At 38.3% G+C, this 12,692-nt stretch overlaps 1 protein-coding gene across 1 annotated transcript in view; it reads left to right on the top strand.

Moving 5' to 3' along the window:
- Nucleotides 1–12,692, top strand: part of csmd2 (CUB and Sushi multiple domains 2) — a gene marked incomplete at both ends in the record, with an annotated part of 242,218 nt that overhangs the window by 165,540 nt on the left and 63,986 nt on the right. The window contains 6 exons of the mRNA XM_079259047.1: nt 4,287–4,489; nt 4,952–5,143; nt 7,525–7,663; nt 7,906–8,093; nt 11,052–11,246; nt 11,985–12,101. Of these exons, the coding sequence (XP_079115173.1) occupies nt 4,287–4,489; nt 4,952–5,143; nt 7,525–7,663; nt 7,906–8,093; nt 11,052–11,246; nt 11,985–12,101 (1,034 nt within the window). The remainder of the gene's footprint in view (nt 1–4,286; nt 4,490–4,951; nt 5,144–7,524; nt 7,664–7,905; nt 8,094–11,051; nt 11,247–11,984; nt 12,102–12,692) is intronic.

Raw genomic sequence — 12,692 nt, 5'->3', positions numbered from 1 at the left:
GTACAAGGCTACTTTAACCTCTGCTTTTATCCCACTGATCTCCAATTTCACACTTTTTTTTCGCCCTAAGTGATTAAAGAATTCTTTTTTTTTTTTTTTTTTATCTTTCTGCTTACTTCGTATTACATCATTTATTACATCATCTTTGTCCAGTTCATTTACATCAAGGTAAATGAGCTGGACCACGATTACTTTAACCAGTGATTGGTTGGGTGTTAAGACAACTTGGATGTGTTAGTAGCTGTGTATGGATTGTTTGGTTTCTTTTAAATTTAGCTGTATGGATGTGTCTGCATCCTGATGAATGATCCCGCTGGGCCGCACATGCCGATGAGGCTAGCTCTCACTGTGACATTTAAACACACAATATCAATTAGGTTTAAAACTTTGGCAGCTGTATGTTTGCTCAACATTGTATGTCTTTGCAATACCAAACAGATCCATACACACCCTTGCATACTTACTTATTTATCATCTTCATGCTCACATACACCTACCCTGATTACGCATAGGATTTGTGATTGCAGCTTCTCTGTTTTGTATTCATATGAGAGAGTCTCAGCCCTCTCCATTTCTCTCTGTTTCTCTCATATGAATACAAAATAGTTAAGACCGACTAAAAAAATACCTTAAAAAAAATCTTTTCCATCCTTCTCTTTTCAGTTCCAGCTCCTTGCAGCGATTCCTCTTCAACTTGACACAACTATTTTATCTTATTATGAGGGGACCAAGTGTAAAGGACAGCCCTTAGCTGAATGCTTCAAAACATGGTTTCCTATGATTCTTCAAAATGTTAACTGCACTCAGAGACCAATTTTTTCTGTTTTATGGAGAGACATACAGTGATTTAACTTATGTCTGTGGTGTTTATGTCTGTTTTATATGCTCAACCTATTTCTGTGCCTCCCAAGCAATAATCCAGCATTTTAAATTGACTTTTATCCACTAGAATTAATCTTTTCTCCTGTTTCCTGTGAAAATAACAAACAGGTTACAAACAAACTTATACACACAGACCCAGAGCATTCAGATACATAAATAATCTACTAGTCCTTTCATGTAGTTAAAATATTTTTTTTTTTATTATGTACGTTCCTTATATCTGTGTGTGACTAAACATGTAGAAAAAATTAGTCATATTTAATTCAGGTTTTGCCAATTCTTTAAAGATGATGCTGTGTACGTGATATACTGTTTTTCAGGGACAAGATGGTTTTCAGTCCAGCTGTGTGTTTGCATGTCTGCATTCATCTTGTTGCCAGGCAGGGATTATATATTTCCGGTCTTGTATTGCAGCATAACCTTAAAATCCCTTTAAATGAACATGTATGTGAATTATTTCTCGTGTGCCCATCTTCTTCCATTTGCTTTATATGTACTGCATTCACAGGCATTGTGTCAGGAGTTGTAGAGCAGGTTATATACAGTATCTACACAGAATACCCATTGTTGCGTAGCCACAGGGTACTGCTCACACATCAGACAATATGGGAATCAGAGTCTGACACCAATTATGTAGAAACGGTGGGAACTTGTTGCTAAAGCTGACATATCAGTGGGTTGCTGTTTCTCCCTGCATCATCTATAGTTCAAGGCCCTGTGTGTGTGTGTGTGTGTGTGTGTGTGTGTGTGTGTGTGTGTGTGTGTGTGTGTGTGTGTGGGTAATAAGATGAAGATACTAAAGGCACATAAAGTAGCATGATTTCCTCTGGATGTGGCAGAGATTACAGTTCAGCTCATTGAATTTGAGATGGTTTTGAAAACCTCTAGTGGGCAGATTTACGATCATCTATGTTAAACCTTAAGACAAAAGGTAAAATAAATACAGCTGCATAAACTGATATGTTTTAAAAAAAAGAATAAAAGTGAGTAAGTTCCTTTAACTTTACAAGAGAGTCTGACTGCAGACTTCTACAGTGTAGACAGTTCCGGTACAGGCTCCTTTAGGCTCCACCCTCAGGTCACCTCCACCATAGGGCAGGAAGAAACAGACTTTCAATAAAATACAGCAGAAGATGATGAAAAAGACTAAGATGAAGATTAACATTTGACATTGAACCAAAGCGTAGAGCTGTCACCCACATGAAAAAATGGGACCTCATCACATTATGTAATAGCTTTATTATGATAATGATGTGAAATGTATCATATGATGTTAAATTTAAAGTTTTTACAATAAAACTAGGATGTTATAATGTTATAAAGTCATTTTTTTCAATAGGTGACAGCTCTATGCTTCTGTAAGGTTGAATACAATAAAAACAATTGCAAAAAGCAGATTGTCACTATGACAACTGAAACTAAATAAAATATGAAAAAAATAGGAAAACTGTAATTTCATGTTGTCAAAAGTAAAAACACAGGTAAAGATGATGTAGTTTGTAACGTGCATTAAAATCATAGAATACATTTGTCTGAATTTGTTTAATCCTTCTATTGTCCCAAAAAGAGCAGTGATTAGAAAAAGCTGGTAAAAATCAAAAAGCCTTTAGAGAGAGAGAGAGATATTGATGACGACACAAAACATCTTAAAACAGATGTTAAGAAGTACAAGGAGGACTACAGGAAAAAAGAAAAATCCCACCAGAACAGCATGAGGGATATGTGGTTAGGAATGAAAAAGATGGTCAGGGACTTGGACTGATGGAAGTCTGGACAGAACTCATGAGGTGAACATTTTATTCAATGGGTTCAGTTCTGAACAAAGTTCACATTAACCCTTCTGCCACACAGCTTCCGTGAGCCCACAGGTTTCCTGTCACCACTTCACTCTGTCCAGTGTTGTCTGTGGTCAGCAGCACTGTAAAAAACAACAATGGACTTTTCTCTTCACACTGTACAACTCTTACTTCCAGTACAACTCTGAGTTCTGTCATTTGCAGAAATTCTTTAATTGTGGGGTGTAATAGTGATGGACAAGAAGCTGAGTACAGAACACTTGTGAGTGAATTTGTGAGATGGCATGGAAATGGCTGTTGACTTCAGGAGGAACAAGAGCAAAAATAACACTGTCTCCTGGGAGAAGAGGTGGAGGAATGCACAGAGTTTAGCCAGACGACAGACTGGACCAGATATGGAACACCAAGGATTGAAAGAAAGAAGGGATGTGCTACCTAAGGAGGCAGAGCTCATTCAGTGTCTCCACCAAATGGCCTATCTTCTAGCAGGCTGCTTTGGAAAGTCTAATCAGCTTTGTAGCCATTTGCTTGGGCAGCAGCATCGGAGCCAGAGACTTACAAAAGCTGAACAAACTGATTGAAAAGGCTGGTTCTGTGCTGGGAAACTTCCAGGAAAGAACGCTGCCCAAGCTGGTGAAAATAGTGGAAGAGTCTTTGTTTTTTCTACACCGTTGCAGAGAGAATACGTGTTTTCAGTGCAAGGCATCTTCCAGTCCAGTGCAAGAAAGAGAGGTACTGGAGATCATTCCTGCCAGCAACCACCGCCCTCTGGAATAAAGCCATAAATTCTACAAATGTATTATTATTATTATTATTATTAGTAGTAGTAGTAGTCAGAGTACTATTAGTATTATTATTAGTATCATTATTGATAAAAAACAAAAACAAACATTTTCTATTATTATTCTGGGACTTGGAAATATTACTTAGTTTCATTCGTAAAGCGGCTGAGACTGCTGACTTTGAATAAAACCCCTGTATTGTGTTCTCTACCAACTTTCTCTGATTTTATTTTTTCACTTTCAGTCTCACTTTCCTTTCCCTCTGCCCCACTGAGCCTATCAAAACATATACTTACACGTGTTCATACACAAATCTCTAAGCAATATATCATTATGAATACACTGCATTTATGCTGGCAGCCTTTCACAAACCCGCAGATGTGTACAGAGCGACACAGCATTTCACATCTGTCGGACCACCAGCTGGATGACAGCTGTCAGAGCCAAAGTGAAGGAGAGATTTTCTTTGACAGCATCATCTTTCTGATGTCTAGACTGAGACTGTGAGATGATGTGGCAGACGTATCTGCTTGACTGACATTGTGGAACATCTGCTGAATGTTGTGGATCTGGTGCCTGTGATTCGCCTTTAAAATGTTATTGTTTTCCTTCTTTGTACTTGGATTTAACCATTTATATGCCTTTTTGTTGCTTTTTTAATCATATTATATGGTGTATAGATTCCTTCAAATACTCTGACTTAATCTGTTGAACTCTGATTGTCTTTTGTTTTCAGCGTTGGTTGAAATATAAACACTTAAAACACTGTCTGTCACCTGTCAAGACATCTAAAGTGTCATGTCTTGTCTTTTTTTTTTTTAAACAGTCTCCATTTTCTGGTGTTCCACACGGAGGAGGTCCATGATGTCCTTCGGATCTGGGACGGCCCCCAGGATGGAGGGGTCCTGCTAAGGGAGCTGAGTGGCTCAACGCTGCCCCCAGATGCTCACAGCACTTTCAACACAGTCACGCTGCAATTCACCACAGACTTTTTTACAAGCAAGCAGGGCTTTGCTCTTCAGTTTTCTGGTGAGAAGGAAGCATAAAATAGAATTTATATATTTATATGGTATAACATATATATATATATATATATATATATATATATATATATATATATATATATATATATATATATATATATATATATATATATATTAATATATATATATATATTAATATATATATATATATTAATATATATATATATATATATATATATATATATATATATATATATATATATATATATATATATATATATATATATATATATATATATATATATATATATATATATATATATATATATATATATATATGTATATATATAAAACATGATATAATTTAAGGTGGGGATATTAAACATCAAACAGCAAAAAAAATGCAAATGTAGAGAAAAAAAAGGAGGAAAATCAGCCTACTTGTGATGCGGTAGCCGCAAAATCTTTTCATGTTGCTTCTCTGATCAAACCTTGTTTGCTCTTTCAGTATCGACTGCAACCTCCTGCAATGATCCAGGCATGCCAACTAATGGCACCCGCAGTGGGGACAGCAGGGAACCTGGGGACCATGTGGTGTTCCAGTGTGATCCAGGCTACATCCTGCAGGGTGCCAACAGGATCACCTGCACAGAGATCAACGGTCGCTTCTTCTGGCAGCCAGACCCTCCCACATGCACAGGTGCTCTCTAAACGCAGCATGCAGTTATTAATTATCTCTTAATCCTGTATGGATTAGCATCAATAATCTAAATGCTATCACATACCCATTACTATCACTGATTATAAACACTTAATGCAGTTTAAGCCTTCATCATCTTTAGCAGTTTGTCCTCCACAAATGATTTCATTCAGTTTTCCAAAATGCTGACATGTGACTACATGCAGTTTTTCTTAACAAGGACTTGTTCTAATGCTTCACTGGCTCGCTTACTTAATTTTGAAAAATGCAATATATTTTCTGAAGACAGTCGCTGAATAGGAAACGGAAAGGACAGAAAAAGTTTTTGTAAAGCTCATTATCTTGTAAACTCTGCCAAATAAAGTTGCCTGTAACTTCTCTAACTGTTCTGCCTTTTGTGAAGCAGGTAGACCATCAAATATTCTAAACTCGATTACTTAACAGACTGCTTAAGCGAATTTTAAGTGGCAAACCAGATTGCTTTGTTCCCTGGACATTTACTAAGTCACTGCAGCAGACGGTGATCTGATTATCCTGTCCCTCAGAAGGACCTATAGTATTCATACAGTTCTTTTTTTTTAAAATATATAATCACACTTGCTCTACTAAACAAGGTGAAGTAATTAACAGTGGCAATTATGAGCTTGTAATTAGTTGCCATGGTTAATCAGTGCTAAGATTAATTAGGTCATTTTTGGATGAAGTGTTGGACAGTTCTGGCACTTACAGGTGAGGATAAGGTAAGCCAGTGTCAGTGGGAATGTTTCAGCTATCTCAATCTGTTGTTTCTGCCCCCAGGAGGTGAAGCCAAACGTACTGAATACACAAGGAGATTTTAACCCTCTGATGCATGAATTATTAAAAAAAACACAAAAAAAAATGTTTCACATGCAATATTTTACTTCTACTAACATACACAGAGATTATTTTCTTTGTCTTTAATATTAGTTGACTTTTTGTTGAGTTTATTTATTCAGGGACCTGCGTTGGTAGGCAGACCGGGTCCGCTTCTTAGGTCTGAATCAGAATTAGTTTGCCGCATTTTTATTTCCCCAAATGAAACAAAGTTTCTGACCAAACAGACTCGGATTCTAATCAAAAAGGCTGATGGAAATGTGCCCTTACTTTCACCTCTTCTCCAAAGATTGGTAATCTGGGGGCATTCCCACCACGGTTGTCCGGGGGACTTGGTACGATTAGGAGGGGATTCACACTTCACACTTTCACTTTTACAACTTTGGCCTGGTTTGTGTTCAAACTGTGCTTAACTTCACACAGTTAAAACAGCTGATCTGTATGGGGCGATACGTCCACAAAAGCAGTTTTTCACATAAAAATTAAATTATCATGCAGATGGATATTTATGTATTAGTTTGTTCTGTCTTTTGTCAACATGATTTTTTTTTTGTTGTTTTTTTTCTTTGTTTGTTTGTTTTCTTTTTTTTTTTTTTTTTTTTTACTAATCAGGTGCTAAGATCGCCTTTATTGTGAAAGTCTGCTGGAATATTTCTCACCACCCCTCAGGTGATTCAGTTGATATACGAATAAAATAAAAAATCTTAAGATCCTGTTCTGAATAATAAAATAAAACTATCCATATTTTTACGTGTAAATAAAAAAGACCTTAATCAAATTTGATATGAGAGACAATACAGAAAAGGAATACAACGAAGAAGGGATGTGGTGGTTAACATGCAAGTCAGCTTGCAGGTTATACATATACAGGTCGGGTCCAGATTTTAGGAGGAGAGATGAACAGGTCTGGTTTGGTCATTGTAATGCCCTCTGGTCTCAGCTTCCTAATTTTACTGCGGTGTTTCCTAAACAAAGGCTGATGGTTTAATTTTCATCCTACCTAAACAATATTCTGCATCACTTTCTTCATCTTCATGCTTTATTGCGGTTGGCAGACGTCTTTTTGTGTTTGGTTGCTGGACAGTCCATTTGCAAGCAAACCAACCCACGGCTTCCCAGTGAACTACAATTTGCTTCTTTGATCTTCATCAGAGTACAGTTGATGTTCTCACTGTGCCAAACGAATCATTCTATCCTTCTGAACCAATATCGGTCTGTTTAAAGTGGAGCAAACAGCCACAGTGTGAGCCACAGTCAACCAGCCCTTTTTCACCCCCAGTGCTACTAATAATTCACATCATGGATGTGGCCACATAGACAGTGAACTATATATCTATGTGCAAAAAAAAAAACAATAAAGAAAAACTAACTAAAATTAATAAAAAGGAAAATGGTAGTATATATTTTACTTATTTAGCCCCTTATTTTCAATTACCTTTAAAAACAGCGTTACCTTTGCATCAGCCCAGGTTTAAATGAGATTTCTGGTCATTACAGTTAATTTCAATGGATTTTTCTCTCCGTAGCTCCATGTGGTGGGAACCTGACGGGTCCAAGTGGGCTGATTCTGTCTCCAGACTATCCTGAGCCTTACCCCCATGGAAGGGAGTGTGACTGGATTGTTACTGTCACACTGGATTATGTCATTTCTCTTAGCTTCAACCAGTAAGCTTCACCTACATAACATTGCAGTTGATGTTTTCACAATTCAGCGTAAAGGTTGCCATCATTTTTTGTATTTAATTCTTTTTTCTTTTTTACTTTCTTTATTTTACCTCAAAGAATAAAAGTCATCAACTTGCTATTTTTTAGATTCTGTAAAATACATGCTAGCATGCCAACTTGTAACTTTCTGCTCATCCAAGCAAAAAATCTGATTACTTTTTAATGTGAACGTCTTCAACTAGATTCAGCTTGGAGCCTAGTTATGACTTCTTGCACATCTACGATGGGCCGGACTCCCTCAGCCCTTTGCTGGGTAGTTTCTATGGCACAGATGTTCCAGATCGCATTGAGAGCAGCTCCAACACGCTGTTCTTGGCTTTCCGCAGCGATGCATCCCTCAGCAGCAACGGATTTGTGCTGCAGTACACAGGTACACACTTTTTGTTATTGTCTAATTGTAAAAAACTGTAAGCCTAATGGAAACTTGGATCTGTCTGTTTCAGCGTGAGTTTTTAATTTTTTTTTTTTTTTTTTTTTTTTATCTCCAGCATCTTAGGATTCTAAGCAAAACAGTGGATTTTAAATACAATGTTTGGCTTTATCCCTTGAACAATCCAAGTTATAAGATTGTGCTGCCGGCATAGCGAGAGAGGATTTACCCTCTGCTGCTAAGCGACCTTGCAGAGTGTTTCTTTTTAACTTTCTCTTGTGTCTAGCCAAAAGCGAGTGAGATTAGTGGAGTGAAAAATGCTTCAATGAAAGAACACAGGCTGTGCTGCAGCCTCCTGATCACCACCCTCCCATTTGTGTCACTATCTGCTTGGTTGTAGTTATTGACATGTACCTCCTCTACTAACACAAAGAATGATAAAAATGAAAGGCTGACAGCATGCATGCTTACATTCTTTTTTTTATTACAGCAACTCCACAAAATGCTTTTGAAAGATTAGAGCAAACAGCATTTTCTGTCTTTTGTCAAAGCTTGGTTGACCGCAGCAAATTGTTTGTAGCTCTCAAATGCATGTGCTCCCATAAATCACTTTCCGCTGCTCATACGTTGCACAATGATCACATGCATCCTTGGAAAAAAGGGCATTTGGTTTAAGAATAACAGAACAAATATGTTTTTGCATTTGTGTTTCATCCTCATGTTGGGCACCACAGTGCTTATAAAACCTTCTCCTAACAAACATAAAACTGCTGAACAAGCTCTAAGGTAGACAGGGTGTCTTTGTTATGGGCTTTGCTTGAGGGAGCAGTGTTAAACCTTCCTAAATCTAACAGCGTCAATTAAGGCTGTTTAACGTATCAGATGTTTAACCAATTTCAAATCGACCCTGAGCTCTCTGCGGCTCCACTGGTGTTCAGATCGGATTTGATCTATATAAGAAATTCAACTGATATTTCCGAATGCAACTCGTTTGTGCACAATATTTGCAAGCTGTCTACGGATGGAGGAAAACAGTATCTTAGTGAGACGGTGTTACAGAGTGTACCCCTTAACTCATTTCCAGTAATATTCATTGCAGTGTGTGATACAGTGTGTGATATTGTACGGTCAATCTGGTAGAGCAGATGGACCCAGTGTGCAGCTCAGAAAAACTCCTTCACCCCACTTCCAATTCTCCACACTAATGAACCATAACCAAATAATACATAAATTACCTCCTCAGTTTCAGACAAACAACATGGCACAGAGGCATGCTCGGCTGCTAATTTTGGCTCTGTCTGGTGAGAAAGCAGTGAGCTGACGAGTTGGCCCTGCCACTATTTGGTCAGCCGCCACTGAAAATTGCATTATGAAATATTTCTGAGGTGCTGTCAGCCTCTTTACCAAGAAGTCTTTATGTTTTTCTGTTTCCATGTGTCTGGCTGTGCTTCACCAAGCTCTCCCGGGAAATCCATGGGTTAAAAACTCTCCAAGCTAAAACTACATTTGAATAACTCACACACAGATGCATGCAAGAAAACCTGCACATACTTTATGGGTCATGCTCATATCTGTCAATCCTAAAGCTTCACCTAGTCCAAAATGAATTTTTATTTCACATCATTTTGGATGATCATCTTAAAGTGCTTTTCAGATGATGTGACAAATGATGCCTCTTTGCCTTCATTTTATTTAGTATTTTTTCCCCCATTTACAAATGCCTTTAGGTGAGGTTGGTTAATTACACCTTGTTGAATTTACTACTGATCCCCATCACTGCTTAAAATCTAATTCATTTTTTTATGTAAAAAAGACATTTGCTTTACGTACCCAAGAGGTTAGTCATGGTGAGAATCTAATGCTGAAATGAAAATTCTGAAAACAAATTCTGTTATCTCATTGCAAGCCAAGAAAGTTGCATAGCTACATAAAGGGAAACCTAATGATTCTCTTTGATCCGGCATGTAGTGATGGTGTATGAAAGCTATGTGGACTTACTGTGGTAATATTGTCTGCTAGGCGAAACATTATGCAATTCCTTTTATTTATTTATTTATTTTTTTAAATGCCAATGCAATGAACCTTTACAGTACAATGCTTATGCAGTGTAAACAATTCTCTGTTGCTTCCTGTGTAAAGTTTGCTTTCAGCCAATTAATGCTGACTGCTCAGGCTCTGGCAGGGAGTTTTTGTCTGGCTCCGAATTGTAAGTAGAAATTCTCCTGACAAGAAAAAGTGTTCGACTCACCTTTCCTTTGTGTGTTAAGTTATCAAATATTAAAGATCACTCTAGCAACAGAGTGCACTTTGTTTAAGACTTAACTAAATGGCTTTGTTTTAGCTGCAATGGTGTGAAGTGTGCCAAATTGACAGGCTTTTTCTCACATGCACATTTTCCACTTAGAACAATGTGATGATAAATTGAGCGAGACATCTTTCTTACAACCTCAGGGGTGGTGATTGATATGTGGTTAGATGCAAAGTGTGTTGGAGTGAAGTTTGGCAGGGTATGCATGTGCACGTGCAAATGTAAGACAAAGAAAGCTTGCGTATGTGCATTGTCTTCTCAAGTTGGCTGTGCAACCATTTGACAGGCGTTTGTGTACAGTCAGCAGACCTTGGGCCAGAGCCGTGCCACTTTCAATCAGCTGCCTGTCCATCTCCACAGCCATACATACTGGTAGGCACAGATGAGAGGCCATTGTCAGGGGCTGGAGAGGAAAGTAACAGTCACTGAGGTATATTTAGCGAAACAGGAAAACACTGAGTTGCAGGAAACAGGTGAAAAAGAGGGCCGCCATAATGGAAAAAGTGAGAAATCTAAGTGCATCAGTGGTGTTAGGCAGGAAAGATTTTCTGTGCCGGCATCTTCCCTGCAGCTCGATGCAAAAATCCTTTCACTGCTTCCACATGCTCCCTTCTGTCACTGATTTTCCACCGTGTTACCTCTCTCCGCAGAGAACCCTAGGGAGTCTTGCTTCGAACCTGGTCTGCTGCTCAATGGGACACGGTTGGGCACCGATCTCAAGCTGGGCTCCACGATCACCTACCACTGCGACAGCGGCTACACGCTGGAAGGAGACCCAACACTCACTTGCATCATGGGTGGAGACGGCAAGCCGAGCTGGAACAAACCCAAACCCATCTGCATTGGTAAACACTGACATCTGGAGTTTATTGTTAGGAGCACAAACCACATCAGTGCTTATAGATTTATCACATGTAAACATTCATATGTTCTTTCATGTGATTATGTCACTTTTTCAGCATGATGTCCCGCAGGTGTATGTGTAGAGCTGTGTGGGTTTTACTAAGATGTGGGAGTGTAGCTTTAATTTAATCTGCAGTTCTGAAAGGGCTGCTTACTTTGCATATCTTCTTTTCACACTCGCAACACCACCGGCCTTACTCTGACTGTTCTCTGATAATTCCCATGACACAACTAACACACGCTGTGAGTAAACCCCTGGAAAGCTGGTAAAAAAAAAAAGAAAATATCCCTGATAGTAGACTCTGGCCCTGACTGTGTGTGTCAGGTGGAAAACATATTTACAGTTCACACAATTCATATACATGAATTCAGTAGTTCCACAAAGATACAAGCTCACACTATATTTTCAGTGGCTTAAACCAGGAGAGCAGACTCTGGCCCCATCTCATCTAGGCTAACCCAGATGGACACTTGGAAAACATGGCAATTTCACTGTGGCAACCACCAGGGACATCTTCCATCCAAAGCCCAATCAGACAAGAAAAGTAATTTAGGAGTGAAGGAACAGAGGGGATAGAAAAGGAGGAGAAGGGAATCTTCCACTGGTGACTTCAGACCTTCCTTTTGTGTCTGCACTGTTCTACTTATGGTGTCTCCTCATGTCTTTTCCCTCTCTGCAGCTCCATGCGGTGGACAGTACTCTGGTTTAGAGGGAGTGGTTTTGTCTCCTGGTTACCCTGGCAACTACAGCAGTTCTCGAACCTGTTTGTACTCTGTAGTTGTACCCAAGGATTACGGTAAGCCAAGAAGTAGCACTGAGTACTTTAACTCTTTCTTTTTTCATCCCAGCAAAATTTTGATAGTGCATGTTTTCATTGTGTGAGTGTGGATTGAAGTTTATTTCTTTAAAATGTAATCATTTTTCAATCTACCTCATTAGGTTAAAACTGCTCACTTCACTCAATTCCACAAGATTCACTGCTAAATGTGAAGAAAAAAAAAACATTAGAATCCCTTAGATGAATGGTTTACACTTAAAAACATCAAGTGTGGAAAATGCATGGAGAGATCTGAATCTTTTTTAGAAACCGACCGGAGAAAATAAGTTGTTAAGCTGCAAAATTCACCATAGCTTCTTTTTCATTTGTACTGTGCTACAGCTTGGAGCTTTTACTAAACGCATTTCTTATATTTGTTTTATCATACAGTAAAATCACAGTTTAACTTTAGTTAAAGATTTTAATCATAATGATGTGCACTTTGTCTTTCAGAATCAAACTCTCAGACACAGACAAAAATAATTAGTGCGGCAAAGATTTCCTGGAGTTTCATTTCTTTCTTTTTTGGCATTTCTGTCTTAAAGGTCACAGATTGCTTCCAATATGTCA

Source organism: Telmatherina bonti (genome assembly GCF_933228915.1).
Source record: "Telmatherina bonti genome assembly, chromosome: 19".
NCBI lineage: Eukaryota > Metazoa > Chordata > Actinopteri > Atheriniformes > Telmatherinidae > Telmatherina > Telmatherina bonti.
Note: the sequence above shows the minus strand (reverse complement) of the source record. Positions and strands in the feature narration are given on the sequence as shown.